The sequence below is a fragment of the Camelus ferus genome, chromosome 6 (assembly GCF_009834535.1).
Source record: "Camelus ferus isolate YT-003-E chromosome 6, BCGSAC_Cfer_1.0, whole genome shotgun sequence".
In the NCBI taxonomy this organism is placed as follows: Eukaryota; Metazoa; Chordata; class Mammalia; order Artiodactyla; family Camelidae; genus Camelus; species Camelus ferus.
In genome coordinates, this window is record NC_045701.1 from 83,955,424 (window position 1) to 83,971,860 (window position 16,437).

A 16,437-nucleotide genomic window follows, 5' to 3' on the forward strand; every position below is an offset into this window, starting at 1 on the left:
ACTGTTCTACCTTCATGCTCTGCTCACTGCCAGGGAGCCCTTCCTGATTCCAAGAGTCAAGTGAGAAGGCCCTCTAATCCTGCCTGGAGAAGGTCCTCCTCCTCAGCTGCCTCTTCATCCTTTATCAGTGTCAGTAACTGCAATAAGCCAGGGGCTGAGCCATCCTCTGACAGAGCAAACTTTCCGCGCGGGGTTCTGGGGACAGCTCCAGCAATGATTTGGTCTAGGTGGGCCTGATTCACAACTCCTCGCTCAATTACACCTCTCTCTACCAGTTTCTGTAATAAAGTCTCCAGCCTTAGCACGTAAGCAGACAATTTTTCTTCATCCTTTTGGTACGTGGTCAGATATTTGACCTGCAACTCCCTAGGATTATCGATAACCCCAAACACCTGCTCAAGAGCCTGCACGCATTCAGGAACTGTAATTAATGGGTTGTTTATCTTGAGGACACGAATAATATCAGATGCTGGGCCTCTAAGGCTCTCTAGCCGTCTCCTTCTCTTCTCGGCATCTGATACCTGCCATGTCTTCATCATTTGGAAGACATGTGGTATGAAACAGCCAGGATTCAAATTCTTCTTCCTCTGGTTCCGGAGGATCAGTGCCTGAGAATACTCTCAGCTTTTTGTATTTCAAGTATTGCAGAACAGGCTGAAGGGCCTCACCTAATGCCTGTGCCAACACAGGGGCCCGCATTTCTGGGATTATGTCCTGGTCTAGGCCAAAAGTGTCGTTTCCATATCCCAGAGCTCTGGTAAACTCACCCAGTGTCATGCCCTCTCCCTCTAAGAATTCATTTAATCTGCTTAAAAATTCATTATCTGGGTCAGGGGGCTTAAAGATCACTCTCCAGGCACCCCCTTTTCCGGGTATCTCCTTGGGGCCAGAGCATGACTAGTCTCCTCAGTAAGCCCTATTAAGGCTACCTTCCTGTTCTCATCCCTCCGGAACATCCTCCCGAGCAGTCCGTACTCGCCCAAGGGAGCTAAACCAGCTCGCAGGGCCTCCTCGATTTCCGCCACGTTACAGGTCTGGGGGATGCCGGCAATCAATAGAGCTTTCCGAGGGTTCATATCCATCCCTTTACACCAGTCTTCCAAGAGCCTCAGCGTCATGGTGCCCAAAACAACAGATTTAAATGCCAATTTCTCCAGGCCACTGATGCCACCGCAGTTCACTGTACTCCTCCGTGGTACCCTAGTTAAGTCTCGTCAACATCCGGAGTTCAGAAGGGCTGTGAGAACCAAGCAGTCAAGTTAGTTGAAGGTGTCAATGAATAACCCAAGCCCAGAGAAGCCCCGCGCACGCGGGCAGACGGCCGGCCCCACTGCGGCAAGCAGCAGTCTTACCCTCTCTCCGCCTCGGGCGTCCCGCAGCGGACGGCGGGGTCCCGCTTCCCCCCGCCGTCATCTAATTGTCCGCGTCTGCGTCCATCGCCGGCGGCCGAGGCGCCAGGGTCCGCTCCCGATATTCTTCCCGGGAGGCCAGGCCAAGGAGAGAGAGGGTGGCCTCTCCTCCGCTCGAATGGGGACACTCGAGAGGGATACCGGGGCTGCGCAGAGGCGCGCGGGGGATGGCGGTCGGCCGATCGCTGCGGCGCTCTCTGAGGAACGACTGGGCGTTCAGAGCAGCGGGCGAAGCACCGGGGGCGAGGCTTTGAGGAAGACTGAAGCGACCAGGCCCAGACGCCAGCCCACCTGAAGCGTCGCATCAACACCAGTGCCTCCACAGTCTCCAACCGCATCCTAACCTAGAGACGTTCGGGGCGCACTGGCAAAAGTGGCACCACAGGGCTGAGGCGCTCTGACGTCGCGAGGGGGCGGGGTTTGAGGGGGCGGGGCATGCACGCTTCCGGCCTGAGCCGGAAGCCCCGACTGTAGCTTCATCCGGGACGGCGCTTGGGCGGGCCAACCCGGAGAGGAGGTGAGATCCGGGACCTGCTCAGCTCTGCAGGCTCGGCCGGTGGCCGCTGCCCGGCGCTGGGCTCCTGGCGCTGCAAGGCGGAGAGGCCCGGGTCTGGCGCCGTCCGCGCGGCCCTGGTCGCGGCCGGCAGGCGCTGCAGCGCGACAGGGGGCGGGGCCGGCTGCCGGGGAGTCCCGGTTGGCTGGGGAGCCTCCGGGCTGGGCCGGGTGACACAGGGCTGGGTCTCCGGCAGCCGCGTCAAGGGCCGGGCCGCCGCGTGACCGGCTGCAGTCACGCTGTGCTTAATCACAATTAGCCTTTGCTCCAGGCTGCTCGTGTTCCCCATTCTCCCAGCCGGTGACCCCGGAGATTTCTCTTATGGTGGCTTTCTCTGAAATGCCAAAGCCACCCGATTATTCAGAACTGAGTGACTCTTTAACGCTTGCCGTAGGAACAGGAAGATTTTCGGGACCACTGTAAGTGTTTAAGAGTTACTGTCTTAACTTGGGGGCTCCAACATTAGTTTGACTTGTAGAGCCAAATGTTCATGTCTGAAGCATTACTGTTAAGTCCGAAAGTATCTGAACTGTAAAACTGAAATGTTCCATGCGAAACTATTTCAGTTACAGTTTAAGGGAAGGTGTGCTGGACCTATTTAAGGCAGATACAGTGATTTATTTGTCTGTGGGAGTCACATAAAAAGCACATTCAATATATACTAAAACTTTACTTCTCATAACTGTTACATGAAACAACCTGTAAGTTGTTTACATTTAATAAATGTAAATTTAATTTAGTTATTTTAAACCTCAAATGTGTTGGAGGGCATTTTAGAGTTCATTGGAAAAATAAGTACATTTGGAGTAGCTGCCACTGACAGGATTACTAGACACTAACCATAGTTTTTCTTTTTTAACTCGAAGGCACAGAGCATGGAGAATGATGAACTTCCGTCAGCGGATGGGATGGATTGGAGTGGGATTGTATCTTTTAGCAAGTGCAGCAGCATTTTACTATGTTTTTGAAATCAATGAGACTTACAACAGGCTGGCCTTGGAACACATTCAACAGCACCCAGAGGAGCCCCTTGAAGGAACCACATGGACACACTCCTTGAAATCTCGGTTGCTCTCCCTGCCTTTTTGGTTTTGGACAGTTATTTTTCTGATACCTTACTTACAGATGTTTTTGTTCCTTTATTCTTGTACAAGAGCTGACCCAAAAACAGTGGGCTACTGTATTATTCCCATATGCTTGGCAATTATCTGCAATCGCCACCAGGCATTTGTCAAGGCTTCTAATCAGATCAGCAGACTACAACTGATTGACACGTAAAATCGCTTTTTTCCTTACAAGTACAAAACTGCCAGTACTATATGGAGCCTGATCACAAGACTGCAGTTTCTTCACAGATCTCAGGAAGTTGTGGTGGGACAGATGTTTTTTAAAAAATGTGATTGGGGACTGTCTTTATCTGAACAATAAGGAATTTTTAGGTAAAGCCTGAGATACAGTACTACAAAATCATGTTGATGACTTCAGATTTTGGAAGTAAAATTTTACCTGTTATTTGCATTCTTTAGAAACTTGAGTAAGTACCTGGACTCATATTTTTATTCTACTGTGCAACATAGTGATGATTCAGAAATTTTTCCTTTGGGGAAAAAATGAATATGAACATTTCCATTGTGTTTAATGTAAAGAGGTCCAAACATGGTCATAAAATTTAAATTTTATACAATTACTTGGCTTGCTTTAAAATTCTTTAACTAAAACACCAATTCATCCTGTTGTAGTTAAGCCATCTATGTATGCTTGCTTGCTATCAGCTTGTGAGAAATTGGTATAAAATTATTGAGGTGATGGCTGTCTTGATAAGCAAATGTGTTCTTCCTTTTGGCAATGCTACTGGCATTATTAATTACCTTGCATTATTAATGCAACTGTTTTTTAAAAAAACTACTTGGGAAGAGACTAAACGTTTGAAAGCTGAGAAGTCTAACACCTGGAAGAAGATGGGTACATTTAGTCCATTCCCTGGCACGTGTGTGATACCCCCCTAAAAGATGCTGTCCAGTCATCATCCTTCTGGTTTTCTTTTCTGCCTGAGGTCTGGTCTTCAGGTGATAGGCTGCATGATCCTTGTACTGCCTCCTCTGCATTTGTACTTACTACCTCATGTCTGGTAACAGTACAAATAACTAAAAAATGGAAATATTAGATTTTAGGATTTTTTTTCTTTTTTTTCTGGGTGAGGTCAAGATATATTTTTATACAGTTATGTCTTTAATACCAGGGAAATGTTTTACACTGACCAATTTTAATAATCATAACATTTTTTGATGCTTACTCTGTTGGGCCCTGTTCTTAAGAGTTTTACGTGAATTAACTCATTTAATCCTCCCAGCAACTCTATGAGATAAGTTATTGTTATCCAGATTTTACAGTTAAGGAGCATATGATGAAGAAGTTAAATAACTTGCCAAAGGTCACACAGCTAAGAAAGAAGCAGAGTCAGAGTTATAACCTGGCATCTGATGCCTTTGTTCCTAAATCACTGAGCTGGAGTGCTGCTCACAAATGACAAATGTTTCAGCACTGGGTATTGTCTGCCTAACCATGCTAAAGAATGGAAAAGAATTGAGAAAGGTTTTTCTCAATTTGTATGAGCTACTGAAAATCTAAAAGTTTTCCAGCAACCTCAACCTTTACTTTAAGTTTGACCAGAATGGAAGGCTGATCATTCCACAGCAAGATTTTACTGGAAAGATAAAGCAGGTACCCTTGTAACTCAAAAGTGGCACAATCAGATCCTTCTGCAATTAATCTCATTTCTCTCCTTTACTACTTCCAGAGGTCTAGTTACTGAAATGATACAGTTTTTGCTAAAATATACTGAATCTCCAAATTAAGCAGGAGTTTGAAATACGTGTTTCTGCAAGGGTCAGATAACCAAATGACTTGTTATCTTTTGAGTACTTAGTAAAAGTATGCATGCTGCAGACACTGTTTTCTTAGTGATACACATTCCTTCTGCACTAGAGTCCTAAGAGGCAGGTATGTACTGGTACTAGTGCCAATTTACGGAAGAGAGAAATAATGAAAACCTGAAGCATGTAGGAATTAATAACTTGCCCATTGTCAAACAGCAAGTGGAAGAGCCAGAATTTGAACCTAGGATGTCTGGCTTCAGATCTCTAGCTCTATCATTCCACTATACTGCTTCTCAAAAACAGGATAATTTTGGGAATCATGCATTTTTTTTTTTTGTTTTGGTTTAAGGCCATGAGTGGGTCTAACTGTGGATGAGTATTAGAATCACTCAAGGAAATAAACAAAAATCAAAGCAAAACTCCTCACATAAAAATGCCAGGGTCCCTTCCCAACCAACTGTATCAATCCCTGGGGGAGAGGCTCTGTTTTTCTCATATCTGAGCAATTTCTTGTTTTATCTGCTTTGTCTTGGTGCAGTGATAGTTTGGAAATGATTTAAGAAAACCACTTCAATTATTTCGTTTTATAAATGCTTGATGTAATACAAGGCTTGTAAGTTTGCTATTTGTCTTGTAAAGCAGTAATTCCTTGTTACTGAAGTAGACTTTCTTATACTTCAAATTCTAGTATTTTGGGATTTGGTAAGTAAATGCTCAGTCCACCTTTTTCTTTCAAGATCATATTGCCTTGGTAGTAGAAATATTAAAATAATTAGAGTAGGAGTAATACAGTATTTCCAGATGTAATCGCAAAGGTTTAAACTGCAGGGTTAATCTGTTTTTTTAATTGAGACATTTTTTGGTGGGGGGGACTTAATTAGGTTTGCTTTATTTATAGAGGAGGTTCTGGGAATTGAACCCAGGACCTCATGCATACCAAGCATGCACTTTACTGTTTGAGCTATACCCTCCCCCCTTTAATTTTTTGGAATTAATTATCCAAGTTGTGGATTTTTCCTATTTTGTATATGGCCGTTTAATAGTTCAAAGTGCTCTTCTGGTAAAGAGAGAAAGGTGAAATTAATCTCCTAGCTTTATTAGATTGAGGTGAAGCTTGAAACAGATGGACAGGAAAGTTGTGTATTATAGCAGACCATCACTTATTTCATATTCACATCACAATAGAAAAAGCTGTAAATACTTAGGCAGTGACAATGCTAAATATAGAAAGTGCTTCAGGAATTTTAAGGAAGGGACAAGCATCCTAGGATATACAGCTAGTCAATGATATTTGCTTCCAGATATGAGAAAAACAGAGTTGTATGCCCTACTGGTTTAATGAGACATTTCATTTGCAACTGCACCTCAAATGAAGAATACCTCGAGTGTTTTTCACAAACAGCTCAAAGCTGATATTTTTTAAAAGTGTCAGGATAGGGAACAGATCACTGAACTCCAAAAACAAATGTTTAATTCTTGGAGCTTTAATCACCATGTACATTTTCTGGTTTTAAAGATAGCACCAATTTTAAAGTAAAAAACACAATTCCCTAAATTTAGAATTTGACTATATTTCAAATAAAGCTTTTATAATTAATAAGCTTTTCTTTGGGGAAGTGGAATTGTCAGATCAAGTGCTCCTACTTGAGTAATAGCGCCCATAAAATAATCTAACCTATATGTCTGTTCACAGTGGGTGGTTAAAGTCCTATATTAAGATTATCTGGTGTTGATTTCCTTCTTGATGGATTTAACATCCTCAATCTCCAAAACGCTGGCAGAAAATCTTAGAATACCACATGACTCATTTTTGCATCAAATATGTGCCATCACTTTATAAATTCTCCGACATATTCATAAAGTTCCATATAATTCTGGACCATGGTTGGGAATCATGCATTGGTGTTTTTGTTTTGGTTTAAGGCCATGAGTGGGTCGAACTGTGGATGAGTATTAGAATCACTCAAGGAAATAAACAAAAAGCAAAGCAAAACTCACATAAAAATGCCAGCGTCCTTTCCCAACCAATTGTATCAATCCCTGGGGGGAGAGGCTGAGGCCATCATGTTTTTGGAGCTCTTCAAACAAGTCTATTAGGGTTGAGAGTCACTGGGCCATGGGTTTTTATGCACTGTAAAGGTTCAACTGTTAGTCATGGGGGCTGTGTTTGTCTTTGTAACAGCACCGAGCAAATATTTTGTGGTAGGCTCACCCCAGCTGTTTGGATTGCACATCTTTAAAGAGGTGTCTATATATTTTTTTTTCAAGGTTTAAATAGACTTTAAGTATGTCAACATGGAGAAACTGAGAGGTCCTGATTGCAGGTCACTGTAACTGAAGGCTATGCTCTAGGGAAGGTCAGACAGGAATGCAGAAATGATCAGGACAGACTAGGGGTGGCCAGGTCACAGGTGAGGGAGAGGACAGCTCTCTTTACTCTTGCTTTTTGTAGCTCTCCAGGTGTGCCAAGACCCAGCCCCAGGGCAGGAGGAAACGGGAAGCAGGAGGTGAGCCCAATGGCAACATCTGCGGCCCTGAGCGGCTCCTGTGTTGGTCTGGAATGGATCTGGGCATGCAGCACGGGAATGGCAGGCCCGGCCAGTCAGGCCCCTCAGCAGCAGCAGTGTCCTTGCAGACATGACCACCCTGAGCAGACCGCAGACAGCTGCCAGCCAGAGCCCAAGGTCGGGAATGAGATGTCTGTATTTTCAGATTCTGAGCCCTACTGTCCAAATAATCCTGAATACACTTATATCAGACTTTTGCCTCCCACTGTATCAAAACTGCTCTTATCAAGAAGTCACCAGTCATTTACACGCAACTAAACTCAGTGATCAAGTCTCAGTCCTCAAATGCCTTTTTGACACACTCCCTTGTCTTTGAGATCGTTTCTTTGGCTGGCTTCTGGATCAGTACTGCTCAAGAGAACTTTAGTGATGACGGAAATGTTCTATATCTGTGCTGTCTTAAATCAGTAGTCACGAGCCACATGAAATGAGCCCTTGAGATGTGGCTAGCATGACCAAAGAACTGAAATTTTGAGTTTTAAATTTAAACAATCACATGTGGCTAGCAGCTACCATGTATTAACCCAATTCTGGATACTTTCCTGGTTTGCCTTCGTCCTTACCAGCTTCTCCTATCCTCTTCACTGGTTCCTCCTTGGGGATCTGTCCAATTTCTAAATGTTGGCATGCCGTACTTCTCTTTTCTACACTTACTGCCTTGCCATCTCAACTGGGCGCACGGCTTTAAGCATCCAAATTTCTAGAACTACCCTGACCTCTCTCCTGAGCACCAGACTTGAATATCGAACATCCTACTTGATATTTACTAAGCTATCTTACCAGACACCTGAAATTTAACCTGTCTAAAGCCAAGCTGCTGCTCTCTCTACCCAGCAAAATCTGTTCAAGTCCCCTACAAGTCCACCATCAAACAAATGGTGAGGGGTCGTTTTTAAAATGTTATTATTCCTCTCAAAAATGCTCCAAAAGCATCCTGTCTTGGTATAAATACTGGTCCTTAACATGGCATACAAAGTTCTAAGTAAGTGGCCCTTGAGTTATACTTCATTTTCTAGTAACCCCTCTAACCCTTGCTCCACTCCAGCCACACTGGTCTTCTTGCTGATTCTAGAACATGCCAGAAAAATGTGTTTCAGGGACTCCAGGCTCAGTGTACCTTCTGCCTGGATGCTTAGCCCTGACCAGCTCCATCACCTTCTTCAGACCTTTGCTCAATTGTCAGTGCAGTGAGGCTGCCTCTGACCACCCCTTTTAAAATTAAGCATCATCTGCCCCCATTTTTCTTGACAGCATTTATCATCATATGACATATTATATATTTTGTCAGAATCTAAACTCCATGAGAGTAGGGATTTTTTGTGCCACGTGTCCAATGCCTAGAACAGTGCCTGGCACACGGTAGGTGCTCAGTATTTACTGCATGAATGATTTTTATTGCCACTCAACAACTTTCTCACTAGGCTGCAAAACAAGCTAGTTCACGCTCCAGAGAAAATAAAGATTAAAGTTACTAAGTGCAGAACATAATTTGTCACGTTTTAGGTAAGTTTGGTTATTAAGCTCTCCCAGTTTTTAGCAAGTAGGGCTATTTTCTTTTCAAGGCCAAGATTTAAAAGGAGTCTCTTGATTTATTTTTGCCAAAAGTTCTTGTGATCCTGGCTCTCTTGGGATTTTCCTTATTGATGCAAGAAAAACATATACCACATTCACAAACAAGGTTTTAAGTGGTGGTTAGAGCCTTGAGAAATTCTCAAGTTACAATCATGAAGATAACGGTTTCTAAGCCACCTAACAGATGCAGCAAGTATCATGCTGACATCGTAGAGCCGTTGCACCCAACTTCAGTACTCTGCCATCAAGGGGCGGTACTCTGGCCCTATAAAGCACTCATTTAAACCAGTCATGTGTTTCTAGAAGTTACTTCTATCCCCAGGAGAGCTTTTGGCATGAGAGTAAATTTCAACTTAAAACTAACCAAAGGCCTTGTTGCTGCCTCAACGTGAGCTGCTGCTTTTTAAAAGATTTAAATAGAGGCTTACTGCCTAGCATTCACTTTCCCTGGGCCATGTCTTTAAGGAGAGCAATTCTGATAGCAAAGGTCACCCGAGAACTTGAATAGTTAACAGTAGCACTGTGAAATTCTTTTTATCCTTTGAGAATAATGCACTGGCTAGAAGGTTAAGGCTAGGACCATCAGTTTTAGAAACATCTCCTTCCTTTTATGAACGGTAGCCCACCTCATATTTAGCTTGGCTCTCCTAACCTCTTTAGAAGTTGCATGCCACACCCTCTTCTAACAAAGTAGTAGTCAGATGGGAAAAGTCGATCTTTTGTTTTTCAAGTCTGGATTCATTACATTTTGCCCTGAATTACTTACATAACAATGTTTTAAACTGTTAATATGGCTAGTCTGCCTTTGCTAAAAAAGCATGACTTTTTAAAATTAAAGTGGAAGTTTCACAATAAATTTTTCTGCTTGTGTAGAAAAATATGTAACATATGCTTTCTTAAAATGCAAAGAGAACAAGAGTATACAATGAAAAGTCTCCCTCTCATTCCCAACCCAACTCCCTCTTTCCAGATGCAGTTTGACTTTCCTTTCAGATATTATATGCATATCTAGCTAATACTCTCCACTAGCAGCACTCTACACACTCTTCTATAGCTTGCTAGTTTTCATTTAACATCATATTCTCAAGACTGATCCTTAACAACATGGAGGGCTATATCTTGGTCTTTTTAATGGCTGCACAGAATTACTGTACTGATGTGCTTCTATTTTTATTTAATTAACTAGGGTCTTCTGCAGATGAACATTTAGGTTGTTTACAATCTTTTGTTACCAAGAATAATGCTCCAATGGATAATTTTGTATACAGATCTGTGCACATGTGTGCTATTAGCCATTGGTTAAATTTCTGTAAGTGAAATTGCTGGGTCAAAGAGCATGTATATTTAACATTTTACACTCTCATCATCAATATATTATAGAGTTCACACCATTTCCAGCTCAATATTGCATCAAAACTTTTGACCTTTCAGTCTGAGAAGTAAAAAAAAAAAAACGAAAAAACGGGGTACTATATTGTGGTTTTAATTTTTTTCTTTGAAGTGAAATTTTCTATAGTCTTTCTGACTGGTACACATAAGAGCTATAAAAGGATTAACAGTTCTTAGTCATTTCTGTTGAAAATACTAAATACTTTTCCCTTCTGTCATTTTAACCTCATTTGCAGAATGTTCAGAAATTTTATTACATAACTGCATTTACTAATCCTTTCTATCCTGGTTTCCGGATTCCTAAAAATCTTGTTTTAGGAAAACTTCCTCACTCTGAGACTATAAAAATTGAGTCCATTTTCTTTTAGTACTTTCATGGCTTTTGTTTTTAAAAAAACACTAAACATTTTTTTAAAAAACTGAAGTACTGTCAACTACCTGCAATTTATTATGTTCTAAGTAGAGAGAAAAGAACACAACTTCATCACAAAAACTAACAAATTTGTTTATCATTTATTAAAACCGAAAGTGTTATTTTACAAATATTCTCAATTTCCATAATAATTTTACATTCCAAACCTGTAATACAGTTTTTAACTCTCTGGTGCTCAGCTACTAACGAGGGTAAGTTCAAATAGGAATTTCTTGTAATCATTTTATTACAACACAGTGATTGACAGTTGAGTTTAAAAGCCTACATTTTCAGTGTCTTATGTATGAATCTTATTACAGTATGTTATATAAGAAATGGTACTTTATATTTGTACAGATTGAACAATTCTACTGAGAAAAAGGTATATCTTTAATATGCTAAATAGGATCTAGATAAAAGTTCTACATAATAAACTGAGGGCCACAGATGTCTCTGACTAATTTTCCCATTTGGAAGAAAACAAACTTTATTTCCTTAAAAATGCAAGCCTTCCTCAATGGAAGTTTTTTAAAAAATTGAGTAGCTGAAGAAATAATTATAATAAAGTACATTTCATAACATGAGGGGGAAGTACTGGGGGCTAGGTACCACAGAAACACACAGCATGGGGACCTAACATTGTCTTTGAGGCCAGGAAAGTTCTGCTGGAGGAAATGTTTAAAATTGAAACCTAAAGGGTGAGAAGAGGTAGACAAGCAAAGGAGGTCACCTGGCCTGGGATCTGAAAGGCAAGTAGATACAGAAGCATAAATCCTCTCAGTACGAACACTCTCTAATTCAGGAAGGAAAAAATGATTTCTTCCCATACTTTCCCCCCATACCTGGTTTCAAAGTAAATTTTTTTCCCAAGTGATTCTTTTAAAACTTCAAACTTCATAACTAATATTACATCCAAGGAACAGCAACCTCTTATAAAAGAGTAAAAGTTCCTGTCCTTGGCCAGAGAACTCTATTAAAATAAGTATTCCTTAACGTGACACAAAAGCACTTACTTTTAGAAAAGACATTTATTTGCAAATGTCCATATATTTCACATATAAAAATCCATATGTTTCACATTTTAAAAGATCGATCTAAGTACAGCGTCAAGCTTATTGTTAGGTAGGACTGTGGAGTTGACTTTCCTGTATAAAAGTAAAGTTGTAGCTGTTTCAGAGATTAACTGAGCCCTGAATGCCTGTGACTAATGTTACCTTTAGAAGGCAGATTAGAAAACCAGGCAAGGCATTTTTCTGCTGGTTCTTCAGACTGGACCTTCAAACCTTCAAAATCTTTTTTGTCACACATGTGGCTGGCTCACTTATGAAGACGGTACCAAAATAAGAATCAATATTAAAATTAAGAAAAAGATCAATCAGACCTATAACCCAGACCTCCAAACACTGGACCACAAGCATAAATATCTTGACATTTCTTCTTTATAAACATATTTGCTAAACAAAGAAGGAAACAAAATGTTCAGGAGCAAAGTTCAGCTATTACTTTAAAAATATAAACTATTTTAATTATACAGGTAAGTTTTTTTAAGGACTGTATGAAAATAAAAGATTATTATAAATCAGTAACTGAGCTGAAGTCCTAATACTGGAGACATTATCACAAACTAAACAAACAAGGTGATTTCTGACCATTTATAAAACTTTTTCTAGTTTGTATTAATTACATAAGAGAACTTAGCACAAGTCTGATGTTCCAAGTAAAACAACACTTTAAAGATATGAAAAGGTGTGTAAATTCTGTTTCCTTAATAGCATGAACTTTATAAGCTATAGATTTCAGAATGTGTAACTGGGAAAGTACACAGTAATCTTTTAAAGGCTATGTGTATAACCCAACTCTGCCAGTAAGCTCTGTAACTCGGGGCAAACAAAATAAGACTCGACTTATTTCTGAAATAAATCATACAATCTGTAAGGTTACTTCCACCTCTAAAATTCTATGACTATTTGTTTCAATAGGTACATGCTACTTGATTTCTTTGCAGTTCATCTATCTAAATGATTCAAGAAACATATACAGTAAATAAAAAATGCCTTAGTCCCACTGACAAGCAGAAAAGAAATATACACACATACATTTTAGGAATATATATATATATATATTTAAAGGATTTAACGGTCCTTTGTCATGCAAAATCAAAGACTGGCTACAGGATGAGAGGAAATATCTAAGATATAGTCAATATAAATTGCTTACTTAAGGGCTTATAGTTGTGTTCATCTAGATAGCAGTCCCAGCATAAAAGCACACCCCATTTGACTCCTAACTACAAGTTAAATATATATTTGTTGAGTGGTATTGTCTCCAGATGACTGTATATTGGATGTAAGTGTGATTCAAGGTTTCTCTGGGTCTCTCTCAAGGGCTCTCCTTTCTCTTCAGTATTTATATTCCCGTTTTCCTTCTCCTTATACAGAACTGCCATTCTTAAATTTAATATCCAATTTTCACCACTCGCTCATGTCAGTTCTTTGAAATGCTACTGTCCATGAACCATGACATATACTTTTTACAACAGAAGCAGAAGCTAAAAGATGTAGACATCACACAATTTAATTCAATGGTTATTTAAGAAGTAGAAAATAATAAGAATTCAGATGCCAACTTAGCAGATTTCAAACACTATTAAGTGTCTATTTTATTTATGTAGTCTGAAACTTCTCAAGAAAAGAGATTCATTTTTAAACATTTATTACATCTTTCTTTGATGGAAACAGAAAAGTTTTTTCTTTGACAAAACTGCCCCAGGGAAACAAAACAAATGCTTTCCAAATCAGAGCACAAGTCTTCCTTAAATGTCACTCTGTGATAAGATATAGGAGCAATCTTTTAAATTTCGAAAAAGCTATTGCTAAGATTGTGGTTTTGGCCGTTTTGCAGATGGTCCATCTGAGTTAGTTCTGTTATCAACGTTATTTTCATCTTCTGCATCATCTTCGTCATCACCTTTTAAAATAAATATTTGTTGTATGACAATAGGTTCAGTGGTTGAAAGAAATATAGATAGATAAAAAGGTTGATAAGTAGACCATTTCACTTTAGGGATTAATAAAACAATGCATACATCAAATTAGAAATATGTATGCTTAAAAAGACCTTTTGGTGTTTATAACTTTTCTATCACTTTTTAAAAAGATATAATTCATATATCATAAAATTCACTTTTAAAGTGTCCAGGTTACTGATTTAGATGGCACTAGGTTGTGCAGCCATCACCACTAATTCCAGAAAGAAATCCTATACCAATTAGCAGTCACTTCCCATTCCCCTCAGCTCTTGGCAACCACTAATCTCTTTTCCTATCTTGTAGATTTGTCTATTCTGAACATTTCATATAAATGAATCATAAAATTGTGGCCTTTTGTGTCCGCTTTCTTTCACTTATGTTTTCAAAGTTCATTCATGCTGTGTAGCATCGACCAGCACTTCACTTCTTTTTGTTGATGAATAATACTCCATTTTACAAACATTGTTTATCCACTCATGAGCTGATGGGCATTTGTGTTTTTTCCACTTTTTAGCTATTATAAATAAGGTTGCTACAAACACTCATGCATTTGTTTTTATGGGAACATGTTTCCAGTTCTCTTGGGAGAACTAGGAGTGGAACTAGGAATCTCTAGGAGTGGAATTGCTGGGTCATATGGTAACTTTATGTTTAACTTTTTGAGGAACTGCCAAACTGTTTTCCAAAGAAGGTATACCATTTTACATTTCCACCAGCCACATATGAAGGCTCCAATTTCTTTACATCCTAGTCAACACTTGTTACTGTTCTTTTTCATTATAGCCTTCCTAGTGGGCATGACATTGGTATCTCACTGTAGCTCTGATTTGCCTCTCTGAAAGACAATGATGTTGAACATCTTTTCTTGTGCTTCTTGGTCATTTGCGTATCTTATTTGGAGAACTATCTATTCAAGTCTTCTGGACATCTGGTAACTGGATTATCTTTTTTTTTTGTCATCATGATTTTTTTTTCACCTGAAGTATAATTGGCCTACAACACTTAGTTCCAGGTGCACAACACAGTGCTCGATATTTCTGTATGTTACAAAATGATCACTGCTATTTGTCTTTTTAGTGTTCAGTTGTCACTTTTCTTTCATAATTATTACATTTTTGAAAATTTGTATTTGTTAATTGAGATATAATTCATATATGATAAAAACTGTCATTTTAACCTCTATCACTTTTAACAAAGGAAATTCAAACTGAAGCTTTTGGGGGACTTCCTTGAACTTACAAAAACATGTCCTCCTGTATGAAGATATTACTGGCCCACTACCAATAGAATAGACACCAATTATTTTTCTAGTAAGTATATATATATATATACTTTTTAAAAAAACAGCTCTATCTATACCTGTCCTTACTCAAATGATAATATTTTCAACAGATTAGAAGAGAACTTTTGGAGCTAAGAAACAAGACTTCACTCTCATGGAAACAATCTATTGTCTGACATTCGTGTAATGTTTCAGTAAACAAGAAAAGTACAGTAGAGTACAGTACACTTTAAGCTACTCTACAGAGGGGTTAAGTCCTGATTCCAATATTTAGTTCTTAGGTTCTTCAGCTCAGGGTATTCAAAATGTACCTATCTATTCAAGACAAGATTAAAAAAAAACCCGAATGCAGTTAAATTTCTCATTTCTACTTTCAAACTACACCTGCAAATCTGGGAAAGGAAAGCAGTCCCTGAGAGTTAAAAGACTTGTTCATCTGAAATCTATTCCAACCTTTGGAATATGTTCCTATTGGGCGACAGGTGGCAGTCTTCCAAACATGTTTGTAATTTCACACCTGGGAAAAGTTCCTTTTCATCCTTCAACACCCAACTTAAAAGTCATGCCCTCTCTGAGGTCTTCCTGGGTTCTATCGGTTTTCAATAGTTACAGAAGACCCTTGGGTCATCCCTCTACTCTTTAATAAGAGTGTTTGCCTGTCTAACCCCTCACCGGAGTTCCACAAGAACTGGAACTGAGTCGCATTCACCTCATTTTTTCTCCAGAACTCAGCCCAAAGGCTGGCACAGAGTAGCAGGCATTCAGCACTTTTTTTTTTTGACATAAATGAAAAAAGAGTTGTAAAAAACCTCCCTGATAAATGAGCCCAGGTTCAGCCCAGATACGGTGGAAGGTGCTAACAATTTTTAGTTGGAATTCATCTTCCCCTGAGGCTCAATTTCTTCAAGTCTGCCAATCTACATGGGCTCTCTGAGCAGATTTTTCCCGGGAAACCCAGCCCGCCCTCCTGTCGCTCCAGTACCGTCTCAAAGCTCACCGTCCAAGGCCTCGTCTGGAGCCGCCGCCATCCGGTCCTGCGCTTCCGGCTGTACGAGGGAGCCGAAGAGTTCGGCTACCAGCTCTCTCATCTGGGCCACGGCCGACAACAAGCCCTGGAAAGGGTCGGCGTCGCCCGGAGCGTCACAAGGCACCCGTAGCCGCTGCAGCTGCCCATCGTGCCCGACATACTCGCCCAACAGCTCCATGGCGACCACTAACCTTCAAGAGCGCGCCACAGAAAAAAGCCACCCGGAAGCGGAAACCAGCCCGCCGCGGGCGCAGGCGGGAGAAGAGAGAGGAGTAACTTCCGTTTGTCGGAAGTCGCTCCTCCCCTTTCCTTCGCTCCCCGT

At 40.3% G+C, this 16,437-nt stretch overlaps 2 protein-coding genes across 4 annotated transcripts; one reads left to right on the forward strand and one right to left on the reverse strand.

Annotated features, from left to right (window-relative positions):
• The first annotated feature begins 1,830 nt into the window (after positions 1–1,830).
• Positions 1,831–11,212, forward strand: TMEM251 (transmembrane protein 251). Of its 3 annotated transcripts, XR_001365974.2 has the most exons (3): positions 1,933–2,381; positions 2,829–3,496; positions 7,291–11,212. XR_001365974.2 is itself a non-coding variant. In XM_032482548.1 (2 exons), the coding sequence occupies exon 2, from the start codon at positions 2,845–2,847 to the stop codon at positions 3,238–3,240; it is 396 nt and encodes a 131-aa protein (XP_032338439.1). In that variant the 5' UTR covers positions 1,831–1,926; positions 2,829–2,844; the 3' UTR covers positions 3,241–3,647. The 3 variants fall into 3 exon arrangements, 2 of the variants coding, with proteins under 2 accessions (XP_032338439.1, XP_006184243.1); XM_032482548.1 differs by lacking the exons at positions 1,933–2,381; positions 7,291–11,212 and adding an exon at positions 1,831–1,926 and having other exon boundaries at positions 2,829–3,647; XM_006184181.2 differs by lacking the exon at positions 7,291–11,212 and having other exon boundaries at positions 2,829–4,549.
• Positions 11,213–13,404: 2,192 nt separating this feature from the next.
• Positions 13,405–16,353, reverse strand: GON7 (GON7 subunit of KEOPS complex). The gene is made up of 2 exons (XM_006184221.3): positions 16,086–16,353; positions 13,405–13,745 (listed from the first exon to the last, which is right to left on the reverse strand). Exons 1-2 carry the CDS (start codon positions 16,291–16,293, stop codon positions 13,651–13,653), a joined length of 303 nt encoding a protein of 100 aa, XP_006184283.1. The 5' UTR covers positions 16,294–16,353; the 3' UTR covers positions 13,405–13,650.
• Positions 16,354–16,437: the final 84 nt, after the last annotated feature.